Below are 22,016 nucleotides of genomic sequence, written 5' to 3'. Positions count from 1 at the left end.
GGGCTATTTCAGTGTGCATTTTAATGACAAAACTATACACAAAATCTCAAATGTTAAACACAGTAGCATGACATAGTGAAACAGAAAGTTTTGAAATAGTGATTTATTTTTTTACAGCAAACTCACCACAATGTTGTGCAGCAGCTATTTTTGTGAATAATATAACATGTTTTTTTTTTTTGTATTCATGAAACTGTTCTACAATATTAAAGAAGACAGTTTAATGAATATTACACTTTATTTTATTGACAAAAACTGGTTTAGAAAAACAAATAGAGATTTATTTATTTATTTATTTATTTATTTATTTTAAAGGGTCCCATGGTTCTAAATTTGTAAATTCAATTTTTGGATTTGAAAACAAAGTATGTTTTGTGAAACAAAAATAAAAAAGGCACAATTTTGAGTCACAAAGACTTTGAACAGATCAGGCACATACCTGTATTATTTTTTGTTAAAATACAAGACATTGCTGGTTATATTCCTTTAGACAGATATGACTATCTACATGAAAACCAAGCTAAATCTGGCAGCATCCGAATTTTATCCATTATTAAATATGTAAGCTTTCAGGTTTCTTTTGGTTGTTTACCTTGGTTTTCTATGTGGTGTCCCATTTTGGGAGATGGTAGCCTTTTCCTATAATAGTTCAATCACACCCAATAACCTCCTCCCAAAAACCAAAACAAAGAAAAAAACAACAACAACAACAACAACAAAATTCCGATACACAATATAAATGTAATGTAACAGGGATGGAAATAAGACTCGAACTGCATAGCAGCTTCACCCATTCCAGGTTTTAATACAAGCTTGATTAGCCACAGTGTAGAGGCAACAAGCGTCTGATTAAACTCATAGCAAAAGCAGGAATGGATCAAACCGCTATGCAATGGGGGTGTTAATTCCATCCCTGATGTAAAATGTGAATTCTAGAAAATGGCAGGTAAAATCCGACAGGGCACTGCGTCTGTGTAGCGCTTCCAGTCCGTGCCGTACTTGCTGGAGCAGCGGTGTTCATCACGGATACAGCGGTGCACCAGCAGGATTGTCATGTAGATGATGTAGAAATAAGGAAGGAGGTGGCTGAAACCACAAGCCAGGCAGTAGGACAGCGACCCCATCAGGTCACCGGTGTAATTGAAATGGCGCGCAACCCCCCAGAAGCCAGAGATCATGAGCTTGCTCTGGTGTTTCGTGCCGTCGGCAGAGTTGTAGGAGCACTCGATGTACGCTGGTTTCCTGCCCCAGATCTTGCAGTTGCCGTCAGTGCGGCGAAACAGGTCCTTCTGATGATTGGTCATCCGGAAGATATAGTAGCCAACGAGGCCCAAGAGTAGGACTCCAACAAGATTAGCAGTAGAAAGCTGGACTGGATTGTAGACCAGGTACAGGCCCTGGGGGTGGAGGTTAGGTTGGGGGGGTATTTAGTAAATTACTTTACGACATTTATTTATTCAACTTTCTTTTATCAATTTTCTGACGTCTACATAAGTATATGAGTTGAATTCCTTGCTATTTACTAATTTACCCCTACAGAAGCTGTCTCTAAGCTTGCTTTTGGCTAAATGTCATTTACATTGCGTTTGATTTTCTAATTCCATGTCTGATGACGGCAACTCCTCCATATTACAAAACCAGAGGTGCTAACCATGTTGAAAGTTAATATCCTCACAGTGTAATCTGCGTTATACAGTAGGGATCTGTAATGCACTAACAAATGTTCCCCTACCGTTGTTATTATCCTCCATAAATAACTATGATTAGTGGCTATCAAGATCACTTGAGCTGTTACATACCTGTAGCGTGTAGAGGAAGGGGAGCCACACACAGTCCCCCCAACCGAGGTACCACCCAAAATGATCATGGCAGATGTCAATGGTTTTCAGGTACCAGGCTTCATTCCAAAAGAAATCCAATACATAAATACCCTGTCAAAAGCAGCAAAAGCAGACTGTTAGCACTCATTCTAATAAATGCAAATCTTTGTGGAGATGAAATAGTGAAACACCTTTCAAAGATAATTGCCACTGCCTGCTTTTGAAGATAATGTTCTCAGTCTGCCCTGTAATGTACAGAATGCGACTATTCTCAGCTCACTAGGGTATGCACCTTAATCATCACGACACATTTGAAAGTATTTTGAGAAGCCCTCGCAATAAGCACATTCTGCTTCTGCTGTCACAAGCAGAGTGGTCCAGACTAGTGGAACACTGTCTTAAGTTCAATAAATCCTGTACAATGACCCAGCTATTTTCACATGATTTTAGTGAAATACTGGCTGCTGGTTTACCTGGGCTTATGCAAAGGATGGACATGCCAATTATTGACAGCTAGTAGTGAGAAATAGAAAACCACTGGGAATGTCAATTAGCTCAAAGCTTTTACTGATTTTCTGCTAAATTCAAGGATAAAGGTAATTTAAACTTGTCACTTATAACCAGGGATCCTACTTTTCCACAATAAAAAAAGAAAAATCTGTGTTATTCAGCAAGTAAAATAAAAGGGCTAAAAATGAGTTTTCCCAGCCACATTATAAGACACACAAACAGTACTATTGGGTAACAGTTAACACAGGAAGTATTTATTGTTGTTCTTGTTATACTTGTCGTGTCTCTTTCTTGTATTTTTAGTTGATAACTTTAATTATTCTTGAACTGTAACTGTTTTCGGCATCTTTGAACAGCTCTGAAACTGAAGTAAACTGAACTTGAATACCGGAAGCAGTTTTATTGGACAGGTATGTTTATGTAAATCTAAGGCAAAGTTGCCTGTGTTAATGTTTATATATTATACGTGTTTTGATTTGGTTATTATCAATCAAACAAACAAAAAAGCCCCTCCCCAAGTGCAAAACTAAAAACATCTCTGAAAACATAGAAAATCAGTTTTTCCATGTAATCAGAGAAAATCCATGTTTTTCCGTGTTATTCCACATCAAACAGATTCCTAGTATCCCTGCTTATAACTACAGGTTAGATCTCCAGGTATTTGCAAGCTAGCACATTCAAGACCATGGATCAAACTGAGCCCTAGAAGGTACATTTTGTACCAACTACTTGTTTGAACCCTTACCTGGAGAACGTTGACCAGGATCATGGAGTTGGTCACCTGACCATAGAGCTCCTGCTGTTTGGCTGCATAGGAGAGGTTGATGAGGGTCCAGGCTATGATTCCAGGACGTCCGTTGAAGAAGAGCTTAAAATCAAACCAGCTCCCAATCCTGGGATTAAACTCCACTCCCATCATGTAATTGTAGAAGAAGTTCCCAGTGAATTTACTGAAGAATTTAAGAACAAGTACAAACTGGTTCCATTTCAAGACTGTATATTACTAGTTCCTGTAGCTTCAACCCCAATGATATTTGCATTTCATTCATTCCTGGCATTAATCATAGAAGAGCAAGTCTTTCTGCGCATACTGTGTCTATCGGGTGTCTAGTATAAACTATAGCTGTCATAAAAGAAGCATCCAAAATGGGAACTAAAACTAAACCCACACTGAAAAACCTCAAAGACATCTCTACTAAACAGTAAGGAAATACTCAGGAAACCCTAACCACTGAGATAAAAATGAGGAATCAGACATTGATTTTCTTTTCTCCTTACATAACCAAAGTGGCAGGGATTTGACATGCAATGCAGGGCAAAGGCCACCAATTTCTACTGGCACGGAACACTGTTAAGGAGCGAAGCCAGTTTGTATTTTGCAATGAGGCAGAATGTGAAGGCTGAACTGTAGTTGCTACATTTGGACTGAAAGATTTTCAGGCTGCAGTTTAAAGCACTTACCAGTCTTTTGCATTTGTGGGAAACAAATACGCCTTAATAAAAGCAAAAGTGGAGACAGAATAGCCCAAGATATTGGCGCACCAAAGCAGTGGTATCCAGTTATCAAAAATGATAGTAGGGGAAAACCATTTGAAGTAGTAGGCATTTGCAAACCAGAGTGCATGAGTTACAATCCAGCACTGTAAGCCATTGATCTCGTAGTTATTTACTGTACCTACAAGACAAGACAAACAATTAAAAAAAACATTAAAAAGAGAAGTGCTGTCAACAAAAAAAACAGGCATTTTAAAAAGCAAAACACATGATAATGTATTAACACATCTATCCCTTTGAAAGAAATGAATACCACATATAGCTAAATGCAACATAATAAGACATTCATTACCTTTTTTTTTTTTTTTTTAGAAACTGCTTAGTGCAATTTATTTTTATTTTTGGAATATAAACAGTTTAGACTGTGGTACGACATATAAGTGATACCCCTGGAATGACTATGGCAGCAACTGCTATGTATTGTACTGGACTCTGAATATCAATTTCTGGCTTCAAAGCCCACTGAACTGTGCTCTCCTCACCTGCCGGGGTGCGTGCACCTTCCTGAACCCCGCCCACATATCCTGGCAGGAACTTGTGACACAAATCTGGAAGGCACATGTACAGCACAATCTGAGAGTCGAGAGGGAGGACAGACGCAATATTAAAATTCAGCAGTTTTTGATTGCTCTCTGTGAATTGGTTCATTGTTTTGAGGATGCGTACATGACTGATAAAGGGTGACAAACACCAAGGTGTAACATGGTAATGATGGGGGTGGAACTAGTGACATTAAAATAAGATGATAAACGAGGGGGAAAGGGTTGTTCCACGAAACAGGCTTTCCATAAAAATCCCATCCATTTTGAGCTGAATGGATCCACACAGCAGACGAACACCATACACATACTGCACTGAATAGCCATTGTTACAAGCTGACAAATCTACGGTTGCACTATGGCTGGGTCTAAAGGGACTATGCCATATAGAAAACAGAATGTATTGTGTGAATATCATCTTCGTTTCTTATAAAGGAGTGAATTACAAAACATTGGGCTCCATTCACAAAACTGCCTTTGAGCAATGTTTTTCCAGCCCTGGGGTGAAACCGCCACGGGATTAATAAGGAGTTAATGTGACAGAGATGCCGACCTGAAAGGTAACCCAGATGGCATAGATTTTTGCAGCGGTCCAGGTAAAGGAAGGCGCCCGATTCCAGATATCTGTTAGACTGGATTTCCCTGTGTACAAGTCCGCTACAGGCTCCGTCACAGAGCAGTCGTACTGGTCACAGGCCATCACAAAATAGAACACTATGAAGGGAGCAAAACAAAGCAACAAGATGACGCTGATGAGCGAGAACCAGTCCACCTCCCTGCAAAAAGAAAAACAGGGTTCAGCTAGGCACCTTACACTGTACAAGGGCATTTTAAAAAAGGGCTTCTTTAAAAGCTCTATTTTATTGCTATGCAAGTTGTGCAGATTTTTTGAATAACAATACTACCAAGGATTTAAATTTGAATGCAAAGGCAGGTTAAATGCATGGTAGTTTTTAATTATAAAACTGCACGAATGGTTAAAGACTCTCTTTATACAGCAGTCTGCTCTGTAAGAGATCAGTGACACAGCATTGCCTCATGTTTTATTCTTTTTTTTCTGGATGATTACAAGGACAAAAGCACAATAGATTATTTAAATGATTTGGTTTCCTGGTTGTTATGCTGGACTGTAAAAATAAACCCATCCGAATTATTTAACAGTTCCTATTCCCAATATACATCCCCTTATCTTTGCACTTCCTAACCAAAAGTGGAAGCTACTGTACAGTATCAAAAGTTTCTCACACTCAGTTTTTTTTTGTACTGCCCCTATATACAAGAATGTAAATGAAATGGTTACAAATATGATATCTGGAAATGGAGTACACCTGTATCACACACTTCTACTGTACTTGTGGTAAACACATGTGAAATACACAAAGTGGGATATTTGATGCAGTGATGGATTCAGTTGCACCTCTGCTTTCTTACCAGGCTCTGCCCCATTGTCCTAGCTGCTCCTTCTCACTGCCACTGACCCCGTTTGACACATTCTTGTTCCGCCGTTTAGTGGTGCCTGATGACTGGGAGGCAGCCATTTACCCCTGAGGAGGGACCAGAAGAGAAACGGTTTGCGTTGCATTGTAGGTATCAAAAATATGGCTTCAAATGGCAACTTTTACAATAAGCAACTGATAAAAGCAATTTCTCTATCCCATCGCAGGGCAAGAATTCCGGTTAAACTAGGATCCAACTTTAAGTTAATATTGGCTTGATAAATAGTAAATACACACATTAAATAGCAATATAAACCAGCTTGAAAACATTATCATAAACCCACCGACTGCACTCAATAATATACTTGTACTGTGCATAGCATACACTACTAGACCATAAGTTAAAGGCAATTACATCACAACTTGATGAGAGACTGTCCTTGCATAAAGTCAGATCAATCATTTTAAATTCACCAGACGTCAACTGCATGCCTGCAATAGATTTCAATGTCCTGGATAAGATAACACTGCTTAACCAAATCCAACGATAAGAGGAGATGAACAATGAATCATCAGATTTAGCAGCACGGTACAGCACAGTGCTTCTCTTATAGTATAATGATGTAGTCAGGCACCTCAGTTAAAGGGTTATACGAAAAGCACTACTGTTACTGTTGCTATAGGGAAACTACCTAGAAAACTGCTGTACATTTGTACTAATACAGTATGCACATAGTGTAACACCTCAGTTTTGACACCTTTGTAATTTCACTATCAGGACAGATCCAGACTTCAATCACAAACGCATTTCCTGCTCCTTGTAAGTGACATTCTGACATGTTATACAAAGGCCATTGGAACACTAGGATTGAAAACGGGCGAGGCTCACAAAGTATGTTAGCATCAAAGCTGTGAAAACTTGACTGCAACAAACAACTGGATCCACTGGGTTTTCAAGGAAGCCAATTATTTAAGGTGTGTTTAAAGCATAATTAATGTATAATAAAACACAAAAGAAAAGGGAAGAGATGTACAGTGTTCATGGGACCTCGGGTATACTAACACAGTAGCTTTGTTGTTCCTTGATTTTGAAAGGGGTTGCTCACATAGTAATAACTTCCTTGGAAGGCATCCCGGGGAAAACAAGCAGAATGTTTTGCCTGGGCTTTATTTAAGACTGTAGGGTTGCTTTCTCTGAAAAGGCCTGCGAAGGTTATGAAGACATTGAAAGCTCCATCCCAACCTTTACCTCATTGTACAGGCCAGCATTACTCTAAAACTGCACCAGCCATGTTCTTAAAAAACGGCACCCTGGAAACACCCTCTAAAACAATAATCCTGTCTCTAAAAGACCGATCTGAATATACCTTTGCACCCAGAACTGTGGACTCAGCAGCAACTTGTTGAAGTCTTACCTTTTTACACATAGTATTTATTGCACCAAATTCAATAATACGCATATATATATATACTAGGAATACAACGCGCTTTCTGATTGGATTTGAGTCATAACAAACAGGCAATCGGCGTGTTGTTTTTCAGCTTGGCAGTTAATGTCTATAGTAATAACAACGAGTGTCACAAATGCAGCTACTGTATTTACATGTAATAAAATGAAAATGTGTTTTAAAAGAAAAATACAGTCTTATAAGGTTACTTTTAATCAAGGGTTTCGTGTATTGAGCAACGCAGGAGGCTGAGCGTACTGTAGAAAACCAGTGGTGTTAAATGTGCTGTTTTATTTTGCTACAGAATTAGTTTGGTCTTGTTTTTAATATTTGTGGCAAACTGCAGCATAACTCAATGGTAGTGCTTGAGAGCACAGCGGGACTCGGGCACAGGAATATCACGCACCCTACTCCAGCACTGAAAAACTGCATCTGCACAGGCATGGAATCATGCGGGGATACAAAATTCTATGGGGATAAAGAAAACTACGTAACACCGTTGTCTCCGTGATTCGCTGTTTAATAAAACCAATGCCTTGTGCAGTTGTAATCTGTGATAGTACTTGTACAGGCCTTCTTTTTCGACTGAGGCAGTCAGAATAGAAAAATACTAATAATAATAATACTCAAAACATCAACTGCAAAGACAAAGACGCATTGCTCAATTGTCATATGTTTAACCGTGCAACAGATCTGGCACAAAGAAAAGCAGACATGAGCAAAATACAATCTAAACAATAGTCAATAGAATGGAAAATGGTCCGCAATGCAGCTGCCAGGTTCTACGTACTAAGACAGTTTTGTTTATAGTATATCTTAAGAAAACAGTGCACAATTTGCAAGCTCCCTATTTAAAAAAAAAAATTCCTTTAAATTAAATGTTCAATGTTCTCCTGTTGTGCTGTGGTGGTTGTACGATGTGGTTAAACAAAGACGCTGACATAACAGCACTGTTAAAACAAATAACCCATTTCGTATTTTTTTTTTAAATAAACCAATTCAAACATATTTTATTTATAAAATAGCTGACTCGCCTAAGAGATCACATTTAATTGTCTTACCTTTATGATTTAATTTTATTTAATTTTATTATTATTGATAAACTAACTGCTCTCTTCCATACTCCTCCAGATGTTCTTCAACAATAAAGTACAAACGCTGATGCATTACAAACACATCGCCCAGACCCCCTCCTCTGCATGGTTAATGAGCACAGAACATCCGACCAATCACCTATCTGCTAGGACAGGCACCATAACCCTGCTGTGAAACAGATTGGTCGGTTCGCATCAAACCACCAGCGTCTGATCGCGTCTGAAGCGGCCTCCGCCTTTGATCAGGTATTCGTTACATTTCAGGTTAGCGTGCGGTTTACACCAACATGTATACAATCTTTGGCAACATGTGCAACAATAATACTATTTGTTTTGGGTCAGGCAAAGACACGTCTGCTGCAGAAACAAATACAAAAAACGCACCAAACCGGAATATTAGTAATGTAATGTGGTATTTATTGCCAAACAACAACAACAACAACAACAATAATAATAATAATAATAATAATAATAATAATAATAATAATAATAATAATAATAAATACATTACTAACACTGTATGGGCTAATTGTTAAATGTACTAATGTTAATCAGATGATGCCCAGATACATCACTCTTCCATGATCACTGGCACTGCTGCCTGCCCCCTGCAGACTCCCCCCCAGCTTCCATTTGAATCTTTATCTTCAGCACTCATCTAGTTCACCCTCTCCACCCCCTCAAGACAACCTGCCTTGCCTTTTCTGAGCAGCTTCGCTTCCCTGTGGATTTACATGTACTGACTGTCACCAAGGACTCCCCTGGGTTTCAGTGTATCTGCTTTGTCTCTCAATGACCAAAGACATAACAATACGATTCCCATTGTGTAGCACTGGGGTTTTAATCCAGGCCAGACTTTACCAACAGGGTATTTCATAGTAAAAATGAAACTGTAATACAAAATCGATCTTCTTTTAATCTGTGCCTAACACAGGTTTTAAGATGAATAGGATGGATTATGGTGTACTGGTAGTACTTGTGCACAGTTCTATTTCAGTTAAAATATTTCATGCAGTAATATCTTGGTGCCATAGCAATACCCATAAACTGGCAGGCTAGCTAAGCTAAATGCCAAAATAATCATTACAATGTGAATAACTAGCACAATATGTAAATCCTGGTACTGTATGCTTACTCTTCTGCAAACACTTGGGCTCTGAGGTAATCATATATACAATCTTGATTGTTTAAAAACAAGCAGTTTATATATAATGTTAATCATGACATACCGTAATTGATACATTAAAAACATTTTAAAAAGCACTTTTCTGAGACGTCACATGTGCAGAAAGCAGAGATGTACTGGAATTAGTCGTCATTTTACTTATCAATTACATTATGTCATCATTCACCAGGTTGATATATTTCTTCCCTATATGCTGGGCAACAGTGAAACAGACTTCAACAGTTTTACAAAAAATGCAAACACTGAGAATTTCAGCCCAATCCAATCCAACCCAATCCAACCCCATCACGTAACCACTCACACAAAAACAGATCTTCTGTGTTGTGTAAATGGCCGCCAAGTTTCTGCTGAAACGTGTTGTCGCCACCTACTGTTCAGATTAGGCTATTAAAACTGCTGTGAACACTTAACTTTTTAAAATCTCTGTATGTTAAATATTTTTTAATCTCCCAGTTTTCCTAATATATTTTGCAATACCAATTCTAATAATAACTTTTTCATTTTTTTTCCCCCCACCACCTATACCATTAAAAAAAAATAAATAAATAAAAATTAAATCACCTCCAAAAACAGCCCTTGGATTGTGGACATCTCTTTGTATCCCACGATCCTCTGCGCGCCGCATGATGACGGAAGTAAGGCGGATTTCAGTATGTTGTATGTTTGACTCAAGACGACAGACGTACAGTGTGATTGTGGCTTTGGTTGTTGCAGAGTAAAGTAGCTGCAATTATTGTTATACAACCAATTAAAAAATAACGGGACAGACGCTCATTATACATAATTATCTAACAATCATAAAGAATGGGTCGAAAAGTTGCTTTAGCTACATGTTCACTTAATCAGTGGGTTTTAGACTTTGAAGGAAATTTGGAAAGAATTTTGAAAAGTAAGTAAAATAACTTTATAAAATGTTTTCATTGGATACATTAAACGCCGTGATTGACTGAACAAGATCACCTGACCGTGCATTAATGAATTGTTTTATATGCACGACTAGGGGCGAATCACCTGTGAAGATCAACGCGCACCTGGGTTAACAGGTCTTAATATCATCAGTGAAACGGGTTTTATTTATGTGTTTACAATCTGATAAAGTTGGCTTCGTGTTAAAGGCAAAACAGATTTTAGTTATTTATCTGATTAAATCGCCCTGTCGCATTTTGTATATTTGCAGAGATGACACATGTCAAACCTATACCTTATGTTTCCTGTAGCATTTATTTTGACAGCGCCCTTGGAGAACATGTAAGACTGTCTGTGTGTTTGTGAGGAGGGTCTTTGTATCAACTGTGTTATATGAAACAGGGCTGGTAAACACAATTGGAACAGTTAATACTGTACTGGTATGGTGTGCCTCGCTGACATAATTTGTTTTGCTTTGCTCCCAGTCTCACTATAGTTGTGTAAATTAATTTCCTGGCAATAAAATGTTATGGTGAACGATTTTGAATCTTGCACTCTTATGTTCAATTTAATTGTACTGTAAATACAAAACAGCAACCTGAATCTTGGAGTCATTCTGAGACAGTGATCTTGGTCTATGGCAAGTCTATCAGAGCCCAGGTTTATGGTCTTTTGTGCAACTTCCAGGATCCTCCCATTGATTCTTCTCTTTTACCAATGTACAGGCATTGAAATAGGCAAATCTAAAGGAGCAAGATACAGACTGGGTCCTGAGCTGGAAATAAGGTTAGTGGATGAAGGTTAGTGTTTCTGATTAGGACTGTTTGTTATTATTTAATTAAGAATGCTTGTAACCAATCATTAAAGCCATCACAAAATGATGTATTTTTATAGGCTATATAGTATTACTGCAACATGTATTTAATGGTAGGTGGAAAAGACAGAAGCGATATTGAATTTGAATTAAATTGGTCCACACTGTAAAGCCATTGCATACTTTGGACAATTGTGAAACATTTATGCAAAATTACCCAAACGTTTAGTCCTGTCACTCATCTGTCCCTCCCTCTTGTTTTTCCCCTCAGTGGTTTTGGTTGTATGGATCACTTCTATGAGTCTGACACTCTCCTCCACTGTTTCCAAGTCCTGGAGAAGCTGCTTGTTTCCCCCATCAGCCAGGACATCATATGTGACGTAGGGATGTGAGTGACCTTGACACACAGACAATAGCACAGCACTCGTTTTTCTTTCTGTTAGTATGTCAGATCAATGACACTTCACTTGTTGCTTTCTTATTTTCTAGGCCTGTGATGCATCGTAATGTTTGCTATAATTGCAGAGTCATATTTCTAAACAAGTAAGTGTGTTATTTCAAGAAACTATAATAATATGACAATAGTTTATGAAAATAATAAGTTTTAAATGCAATGTCCAAATGCGATGTGTACAAAACGATTTAACACTCAATAGTGCTGAATTTCCAAAGGAAACTAAAATTCAGCGACAAAAGTTTCGACTGGAGGTCTTTTTCAGTCTCTTCAAAAGTCAAACTCCGTTCTCTATTAATTTTTTAGAAAAATCCTCTTGATTCGCCCCAAAATGATTCTAGCAAACACTGGAAACTACAGGGAATTCCGCTGGTTTTCACCATGGAACAAGCCAAGGTGAGAGAGTAGAGTATTCAGTGTTTCTCTTGCCCATCAGGTGCTGAGTTTTCCAGCAGACACTTCCGGTAGGTTACTGTTTAGTACCCATAAAATGAATAGTCAATTACAACATTTCTTTATTTTTAGGAAAGTGGAGGAGTATTTTCTTCCAAGAATGATACAGGAGGTGACTGGGCAGGTAGGACAATGACTCTTATGGGGACTGTATTCTATAACTTGAGGGAAACTGGTAATTGGAATAATTACAGTATCTTACTGTAGACCTGATCAGAGCATAACTTAATCACACATGGCTACATAACCATGGAAGCGAAGACTAACAGTGTATCATTAATGATAATGAATTGAAATAAACATTGCTCTGCATTTGTACATTTGTTGTTTAAATTGCATACACTTACAGGTTTCCTCAACATATTTTACCAGTGAAAAAAGTATAATTAATTTTGCTTCAAGGAAACAGTCCTGTTTGGAGATGCTGTCCTGTCAACCAAGGATACATGTGTGGGAAGTGAAATGTGTGCAGAACTATGGGCTCCAAACAGGTAGAATCTAACATGGTTTTCTTATAGCTTTATCAAAAACAAACAAAAAAGTTTCCCCCATTGTATACTGATATGTGGTTCTCGTCTGATCAGTTTTCTTTTTAATTGATTCATAAAAGCACTCAATTAACCAGGAAAGTGCCTTAAAGCTTTTGTTTTCAAGAATAGCCTTGCAAAACAACAATGCAATACAGGCACAGAGAATGAACCATACCTTTAGAGTACTGTTCGCAAACTAGAACACGCATATGCTGAAGACTGTAGATCTGTATTAGCTTTAATCAAATGAAACCGAAAAGGTGTTTTGAGAGCCACTACAGTCATCTACAAAAGGTGCAATAACATGCCACCTTTAAATGACAGGAGTTTGTGGCTTCTGTAAAGAACAGATCTAAGCGTAAAGAGAATTTGCTGTTTCCTCTGTTTATTCTGATTTCTGATAAAGCCATCGATGTTTTTTGATAGCAAGAGTGAAACTTAAAGGTTAATGTTATGATGTCATCCCCCTGAGTATATGGAATTGCACAGTCCTAGTTGAAATCAATAGATGTCAATACAGAGCCCTCTATTGGTAAAATGTGATACTGCATATGCATGTTAAAGCTGCTTGTTTGTGTGTCTCGCGTTCTTTACAGCCCCCATATTGACATGGGCCTTGATGGAGTGGAGATATTCACAAATTCCTCAGGAAGCCATCATGAGATCAGGAAAGCTCATAGCAGAGTGGACCTTGTGAAGTCAGCCACTGCAAAGGTACAGAAGAGAGATATGCTGTCTCACTCATATAGTGCCACAGGACTTCTAAAGTTCAGCAAGATTCTTGAGATGGTCATGGTTTCACAGACAGTGATTTAAGATGTGCTTGGAATCTGAGTAACACAAATTCCACAAATGTTTAATGGTTTCGCTCCACAAGGTGGCAGGCTTTGTTTTTTTAAACTTGTGGTATACCCTGCCCGAGTACTCTTGATGACTCAGAACTGTTGAGTGTCAAATATAACAGGTCCTTTCCTTAAACTTATGTAGCCTTTAGATACCAATAGAAATGTACTGGTAAATGTAACAATTGGCTTCATTTAAGAAAATTCTCTGTTTGCTAGCATGCATCTTTTAGTACTTGAATCTTTTGGTACATTTGTTAAACTAAAATGTAATTCTTGGTTTTAAAATGTATTTCTGTGTGAAGTTTACAGAAATGTACCCATTCTTTTGATTATTTATTTATTTATTTATTTATTTATTTATTTAGTTATTTATTAGCAGACAGGGTGGCACTGTGGCGTGGTGGTTTAGCGCTGCTGCCTCACAGCTCCAGGGTCCTAGGTTCGATTCCGGCCTCAGGGGTTTGCCTGTGTGAAGTTTGCATGTTCTCCCCGTGTTTGCATGGGTACTCCGGTTTCCTCCCACAGTCTAAAAACATGCTGGCTAGGTAGATTGGCCTCTCTAAATGATCCCTTAGTTGCCCTGCGATGGACTACACCATCCAGGGTGTAGTCCCGCCTTTCACCCCTATGTCTGCCGGGTTAGGCTCTGGCTCACCGCGACCCTCTATAGGATTAAGCGTTTACAGATAATGGATGGATGGATGGATTTCTTAGCAGACTCCCTTACCCAGGGCGACCTTACAGTTGTATACAAAAAACACATATCAAGAATTACAGTACAAATAAGAGCAAGATACAAAATACAATTCAGACTCCAGTTATTGTATTTACTGGTTAAATTGAAACAGTGTTCTTCTGACTCTAACTTGTTGCTAACGCTGCTCCTGAATTCCCCTAGACTGGCGGAATCTACTTGCTGGCCAATCAGAAAGGCTGCGATGGTGACCGCCTGTATTACGATGGCTGTGCAATGATAGCAGTGAATGGGAACATCGTAGCTCAAGGAGCCCAGTTCTCCATGGACGATGTGGTAACCTTCTTTTACAATGTGCCCACTACTTAACAAATGTGATAACTTTTTTTTTGTTTTGTGTTTCTAAAGCCCACAGTTGTGTGTGTGACAATCTATTCTGTTGGCCATATATTTTACAATTTTTCACAGGATTAGTGTCTAGTTACATAAATATTAAACTTAAGGATTGTCCAAATTATGCAAAGTATATACATATATTTTAATTGTTTTTTCTCACATCTCAGGAGGTCCTGACTGCTACTTTAGACCTGGAAGACATTAGAAGCTATCGGGCAGAACTACCACTGGTACCATCTTTTATTATTTTTACATTTATTCTTTTATCCCTGAAGAAACAGTGGTTGTTTGTACATGCTGTGTAACTTGTACAGGAAGTCTACCAATAAGTTTGTGTTTGGCATACACATAGATAACATTGTAAGGTTTTATATAAATTGTCATAATTTTACAAGTCCTTTTAAATGGTAAAGAAGTGAGAAATCATTGAAATTCTGTCTCTGAACATTGTGCGATTTTCCTGTGTTTAATGTAAGCTCTGATTCAATGCAGGGTCAGTGAACTCTTAAAATCAAGCTGTACATAGCTGGTTTATGTCAGCAGTTTGCAACCACCAGCCTTGTGATGCGTGGGTATGGCGCTTTGCCGTCTGTGAGAATTGAAATTGTAAATGTCTATTAACTTGTTACTTCAGAAACAAATGTTTGTTATATTAAAACACCTCATATTTGTTCTAAATATCCCACTTCTGTAATTATAATCATGTATGTATTCATAGAGCATCAGATTACACCTACTGGTATGCTGACTTTGTCCTTACTTTGCCCAGCAAAGTAGGTCTGAGCCCTATTGCAGAGTGAAGGTTGATTTTGCATTGTCTGCTCACGACGATGTCTTTGTGCCAACTTACGAGCCGATTCAGTGGAGGTACCACACACCTGAAGAGGAAATCAGGTAGGCAGAGACTACATTGCACCATCAATTATTATATACTATTTAATTTAATCAGTAGCCATATATAAAATATTTTTTGGAACAAAAATGATTTTTTATGTAGTATTTTTTAACTTGTTTTAAGTGTTAAATACTGGCAAATAGCTCTTTTTTTTTTTTTTAACCAAATGTACTGCACAAACATGATATTTACCAGGGACACACGGCCTGTTTTCTTTTATAAGTCTAGGGCCGGCATGTTGGCTTTGGGACTATCTGCGACGCAGTGGTCAGGTAATTCTGATTATATTGTTTTTCTCATTCATAAAGTGAGGGTATTGCCACAAATAATTATTACATTATTTTCTGGACAGGTATAGACACGGATGCACCACACAAACAACAAAAAAAAGCATTTTAGCATTTGTGATAAATTGGGAGAAATAGGCCAAAAAGTGAATAATAATAATAAAAAATAAAAAAAATGAGTAAAGAAATATATAGATATATATTTAAAACAATTGAAAATAAGATCTGTAATGTAGTGTACCGATGTTTGATTCAATCATGTTGCACACCAAGAGTCACGTTGCTACATTTATATGTACAATATGAATTTGACCAGGTTTGATTTTGTCCTTTTCAGGCTGGCTTCCTGCTGCCACTCAGCGGAGGGATTGACAGCTCAGCTACCGCTTGCATTGTGTACTCAATGTGCCTTCAAGTGTGCCTAGCTGTTAAAAATGGAAGTAAGTCTAGTTCGATTCATGTTTAAAATTATCCTAGTTTTTCTCTCAGTCTGTGCTATGGTAGGATTCTTGACTGTGTTTTATTCTTGTTGGCCCTTTCCAAAAGATTCTTAATATTTTTCCCGGGAGGGGAATTTCAGTTTAGAATCAAGTCAGGCTCATAAAGGAAAACATTCCTGGTCTTTTTCATCAGCCTTGAAGGGGAGACTTTGCTTTAAACCACATATCTGCCTTCCCTTATAAAGGTTTCCCATAGAACAAGCGTAGCAAAGTGTAATAAAGCATAGGTAAGCATTGTAAAGATTAGCAAGGAATGGTAAAGCATATTAATAAACATGGCACATCGGGAAATTATGGTAAATGCATGGCATAAGAATGGGAAAAGCATGGCAAAACTGCAAAAATATTGTGCAAAAATACCACAGTAGGGTTGAACAGAATGGCATGAAAGCAGAATTACAAAAGTCCTAAAATGTATCATATTGGGGAACAGCATTCAGCTTCTTTTTTGTGTTTACTTTCTCTGAACTATTTGTGACTAATATTAACAAACTCTTTGAAATGAGCTGTCATGTTACACATTTATAAACAATTTGTACATTTTCCATTGGATGCATCAAAGAGATTTGATTTGCAAAGCAGCTCGATACCCCAGAGCTCCTGCTTGTTTACACACTCCGTCCGTAGCTCCCTCGCAGGATTGGAATGGAGAAGCAGAGGCTTCTCTGATCTTGAGTGCTTAAGGGGGCAAAAAAGTCTGAGTGGAAGAAATCGTAAATTGACACTACCAAAGCAAAAACACATACTTGGTTTTTTTTTTTTTTTTTCCCCAACAACGCATACATAGCAGTGCAGTTTGTTTTAGCTGTTTTATTTCCACAAGGTACAGGGCTCCATGGCAGAGTAAAAGTGTTTTTTGAGTGTGGTTGGCACGGCACTGAAATGTGCTGGTGACTGCATTGACAAAACAAGACCAAGCAAGTTTTAATGATCTTGTGCACTGTTAGGTGATGCTTTCAGCAGGCTTGGTTCAGGTTGGCGTGGGTGTGAGTAAAGCTGTGCATTGTTTTAGATTCTCAGGTGCTGGAGGATGTGCGGAGGGTAGTGTGTGACATCACCTACACCCCGCAGGTACCCACGGAACTGTGCGGTCGGATTTTCACCACCTGCTACATGGCCAGTGAGAACTCCTCCCAGGACACCTGCAACCGGGCCAAGGAGCTGGCAAAACAGATTGGCAGGTGAAAAAACCTGTTGAACCATTCACAGAGCACAGATTATTATTATTATTATTATTATTATTATTATTATTATTATTATTATTATTTGTTAAACTTTGTTTATTGATTTTCCAAACAAAATACATCTGTATATATGCATTTACAAAAAAAGGAAATAATAATTGACTACTGGTTATAAGATAATTTTGCAAGGCCAAATTTACTGAACCTTTGTTCTTTGAATTTTATTTAAATCATTTTTGTATTGATTTTTCATTAATATAGAACAATAACAATCAGTAACAGATGAAAGAACACATGTGTTTTCAGTACTACAATAAAATAAGGCTTTTTGAACCAGCTAAAAACATAAAATTATGTTTTCACCCTCTGTTGAGGTTTGTGTGCAAAAGAAAAACATTGGGCAGAAAATGGGCAGAAATGCTTCTGTATTCTGTTAATGTTGTAGGCATTTCTGCTTTTGTATTTCCACAGCTACCATATAAACCTCAACATTGATATGGCAGTGAAGGCCATGGTTGGAATCTTCTCTATGGTAACTGGGAAGTGGCCACAATTTCGAGTGAATGGGGGAAGCAGCAGAGAGAACCTGGCTCTTCAAAATGTGCAGGTATCACACAGTCAAAACAACATCCAAACACTTTATGTGATCTGAGTCAGGCATACAATGTATACTCAAGATGCTGCAGATCTTTGTCAGTTCTGTATTTAGCCAGATGTTGCCTCTAAGATAGTCTTTCTGTAAAAAAAAAAAAAAATATATATATATATATATATATACATATAATTTGCCCTTTTCTAAAAATGGTTACCATTTTAAAGATATTATCTTGGTGTGAGTGTGTTGATGTATAGAGTGTAAGTGGGTGTGTTAGCATCTGTGCCTGTCTATAGTTTCAATGGTACCTTTTTTTTAATACTATATATATTTGTTGTCATCCAACTTACCTTAATTGTTAGAAGGCAACATTCAATGAAATGTTTATGAACAACACTATGCTCTGTTTTTGGTGGTTCTGACCTGTATCAATAGGCTCGAATAAGGATGCTCCTGGCTTATCTTTTTGCTCAACTCAGCCTGTGGGCTCGGAACAAACCAGGAGGTCTTTTGGTGTTGGGATCAGCGAATGTGGATGAGAGGTAGGGGAATAGGTGGGACATTTTAAAGGCTGCAGGTTTATTATTGCAGCCACATGCAGAACCCCTTTAGTTTTCTTCTCTTATATTGTAAGTATGCATGGTAAGATGGCAGTCCATATAACCAAATGCCAGTACAGTTGACAATATGTGTTGAGCTACATATGCAAAGCAGTATGGATTAGTCTGTTCATCAGTTATCTTCACTAATATTAGATTTGCATTTGAATGTCTAGTCAAACCGGCTAATCTCTTTAAAATATAGGCATTTGTTAACCTACAAATTATGCAGTACAGTTAATTTTGCTTCTATTCAAACCGTAGGGTGTTTATGGTATGTGATGAATATCTTCACATGAAATAAAGGGTCAGGTGTGACTTGGACTGTACCATTTTTTCTACTTTTTTGTTTTGTAAATAAGTAAATAGTGGAGATACAATACAAAATGCTACAGGGTTTACATACTGGTAAATATTTGCAACATACTGTTTTTTTGTTTCTTACCTGGTTTATTATAGCCTGAGAGGGTATATGACCAAGTATGACTGCTCCAGTGCAGATATAAATCCGATAGGCGGGATAAGCAAGACAGACCTCAGGAGCTTTATCCAGTACTGCATTGAGAACTTCAATCTCACTGCACTGCGCAGGTAAGGGCTTGAAAGCATGGTGAGGGACTGAGCGGTAGGTCTGTAAACAGTCACATGATGGTTCAATTTGAAACGCCCAAGCACAAGGTGATGTTGTTTCTATAACCACAAAGGACTAGGACAGGCCAGTCAAACCTACACTTAAGTGTGAATTACTTTCTCTGCAAGTTATGTTCTCTAGTAGAATTAACCTTTTTTTAGCCTGTCATCACATTCTCTGTTTAAGAATAATTATTTATTTAAGTAATTGACTGATTTGATTAATTGAGTGTTTGGTTATTTAAAAAATCAATCTTTTTTGTAAAGCCAGTGGGATACCTGTCAAAATGTAGTCATCTTTTTCTTCAACTTTATTATATTGATATTTTCACTATGTGCTAATTCCATGCAACACAATCTAATCATGGATCATTTTGAGCTACTTGAACTTTGACCGAAGAATAACGTCAAAAGTTGACATAAAATATAAAATAGAAAGTTGCCTTAAAGTTATCTGGTGGCCATTTCAAAAAACATTTTGAGAACCATAAAAAAAAATGGTTTCTGTAGCAAACTTATAGCACCCTGGAGACCCCAAAATACAACATCCATGCCATGGCGATTTTGGTCCTTTTTGTGTGGTTTTGCTTTTTAATATGATCTTGTTTTTTTTTAACAGTATTATGTCTGCCCCACCCACAGCGGAACTTGAGCCCTTGTCAGAGGGACAGATCCAGCAGACAGATGAGGTAACCCACAGTTGGATTATTTTCAGTGGAAGGTAGAGAGGTTGTTTATCAGCAAGCGATTCGCTCAGGGGCAGATTCAATCCTTACACCCAGCAGCACTTTATGATCTGTGTTATTTGCCTGTTTTTTACTGCACTATTCATTTAGCCTTAGCATTAGCAGATATGTCAAAAACGTATATGCTCTTCATCCAAATGACTGTAACTATATGCTGCGCTTTTGTAAATTCTTATTGAATGTTGCCAAAGAACAGGGAAAATAATGCAGGTGTAGAAACACATCAACCAAAATTCACATGAGCAATTTTCTTGTTGGGTGTGTCAGGAGAGATTCTAGTTGTTTTGTGGTTAGCTAGTGACTTAACTTACTTCATTGCCTACTCTAGTGCTCTAAACACAAGAGAGGGTGGGGGTGGGGGAGAAGCGGTTCTTTCCGTGACTCAGTAACCTTTTTCTTTCACAATAGGCTGACATGGGGATGACTTACTCTGAGCTCTCTGTGTATGGCAGACTCAGGAAGATTGCAAAGTGTGGCCCGTACAGCATGTTCTGTAAACTTATTCACACCTGGAGGGGGATCTGTTCTCCGGGACAGGTAAGTCAGTAGATCCCATATATATCAATATAAACCCCAGGGTACCTTGTACATTAGAACATAAGAAATAAAAATGTCTCAGAAATCCATAAAGGGTTTGGCATACCTAACTGCTTGTATAAAAAAAAAAAAAATAATAATAATTAATTGTATCTTTTTCTTTTGTGTTCCAGGTGGCAGCAAAAGTGAAGCATTTCTTTCAGACATATTCAATCAACAGGCACAAAATGACTACCCTGACACCCGCTTACCATGCTGAGAGCTATAGCCCTGATGACAATCGGTTTGATATGCGGCCCTTTCTCTACAACACTGCCTGGCCCTGGCAATTCAGATGTATCGATAACCAGGTAAAAACATAATCGGACATAAGCAGCATATCTGGTGTTCTTTGAGAGAGTTGAAACGTCTTCATTATCTCCAGAAACATGCCATGTCCGTAATCTGTAATGTGCCGTTTATAACTATGTTTCTGCCATCCTTTTTTTTTGTTTTTTTTAACAGGTATCCAAGATGGAAAGTGAAAATGAGACTCAATTTCATAATGCCTTGGACTGAACCACCTTATCTTTGCTCATGATGTAACACTGTCGTTTACAAAGCTTTAACCCATCTGGGATACAGACAAGAAGAAACGTTTCATTAATACACCAAACTTTTTCTATCATTTATCCAAACAGACATTTATTACAATCTCAAGTCAGGGCCTGAGTGTCTCCTGTTTTCTTCTGGCTGCCATGCTGTACTGTTGTACAAACCTTAATAACAAGACTCATATATGCAGTATGTCTTTACCTATGTTCATCTATTTTATCCTATTTAATCAGGAAAGTGATCAAATGGGAAAATGATCAAATGGGAAATAATGGAAAATGGATTTGTACATAACAAGATCTGTGTCTCTATTACTAAGAGCACTCTCTTGTCCTGTTGCTGTTTAATTATTGGCCTCTAGCACAGTATTGTAATAATATATACTTCTGTCGATCACTACATGCAAAGCATTACGCTACATGCAAAGGCCTACAGTGTGTGTGTGCGTGCATATATATATATATATATATATATATATATATATATATATATATATATATATATATATATATATATATATATATAAATTCAAGATCTATCTAAATAAAACAATGTCAGTCTTGAGTTATTTTAAGCCACTGAGTCAGCATTACAGGACTTATCCTATTGTGGTTTGATAGAATAGGTAGGGATTTATTGATTAAAAGTGCAAAAATTTGAAAAATGAAATAAAAGGAAGATGCGTCCTTATCTGTTTTGTTCTATACATAAGTTATTTATTTTTTTCTATTATATTTTTTTTAATGTGCTTCCCTTTCCAGACATAAGAC

At 37.7% G+C, this 22,016-nt stretch overlaps 2 protein-coding genes across 4 annotated transcripts; one reads left to right on the top strand and one right to left on the bottom strand.

The window, feature by feature from the left end:
• Positions 1–88: 88 nt before the first annotated feature.
• dhcr7 (7-dehydrocholesterol reductase) lies at positions 89–8,520 on the bottom strand. 2 transcript variants are annotated; one of them, XM_034054319.3, is made up of 8 exons: positions 8,369–8,520; positions 5,855–5,967; positions 4,977–5,199; positions 4,367–4,457; positions 3,792–4,005; positions 3,076–3,280; positions 1,800–1,931; positions 89–1,397 (listed from the first exon to the last, which is right to left on the bottom strand). In XM_034054319.3, the coding sequence occupies exons 2-8, from the start codon at positions 5,959–5,961 to the stop codon at positions 933–935; spliced, it is 1,437 nt and encodes a 478-aa protein (XP_033910210.3). In that variant the 5' UTR covers positions 5,962–5,967; positions 8,369–8,520; the 3' UTR covers positions 89–932. The 2 variants fall into 2 exon arrangements, with proteins under 2 accessions (XP_033910210.3, XP_033910211.3); XM_034054320.3 differs by lacking the exon at positions 8,369–8,520 and having other exon boundaries at positions 4,977–5,137.
• A 1,708-nt stretch (positions 8,521–10,228) lies between these two features.
• On the top strand, positions 10,229–21,934 carry nadsyn1 (NAD synthetase 1). 2 transcript variants are annotated; one of them, XM_034053626.3, is made up of 21 exons: positions 10,229–10,476; positions 11,219–11,279; positions 11,579–11,695; positions 11,797–11,850; positions 12,068–12,157; positions 12,287–12,338; positions 12,617–12,705; positions 13,341–13,458; positions 14,488–14,619; positions 14,847–14,909; positions 15,449–15,573; positions 15,798–15,846; positions 16,199–16,301; positions 17,374–17,542; positions 18,017–18,152; positions 18,576–18,682; positions 19,199–19,330; positions 19,989–20,058; positions 20,524–20,652; positions 20,826–21,002; positions 21,157–21,934. In XM_034053626.3, the coding sequence occupies exons 1-21, from the start codon at positions 10,392–10,394 to the stop codon at positions 21,208–21,210; spliced, it is 2,112 nt and encodes a 703-aa protein (XP_033909517.3). In that variant the 5' UTR covers positions 10,229–10,391; the 3' UTR covers positions 21,211–21,934. The 2 variants fall into 2 exon arrangements, with proteins under 2 accessions (XP_033909517.3, XP_058858294.1); XM_059002311.1 differs by lacking the exon at positions 10,229–10,476 and adding an exon at positions 10,619–10,835.
• Positions 21,935–22,016: the final 82 nt, after the last annotated feature.

This window comes from Acipenser ruthenus, chromosome 27 (genome assembly GCF_902713425.1).
Source record: "Acipenser ruthenus chromosome 27, fAciRut3.2 maternal haplotype, whole genome shotgun sequence".
In the NCBI taxonomy this organism is placed as follows: Eukaryota; Metazoa; Chordata; class Actinopteri; order Acipenseriformes; family Acipenseridae; genus Acipenser; species Acipenser ruthenus.
Note: the sequence above shows the minus strand (reverse complement) of the source record. Positions and strands in the feature narration are given on the sequence as shown.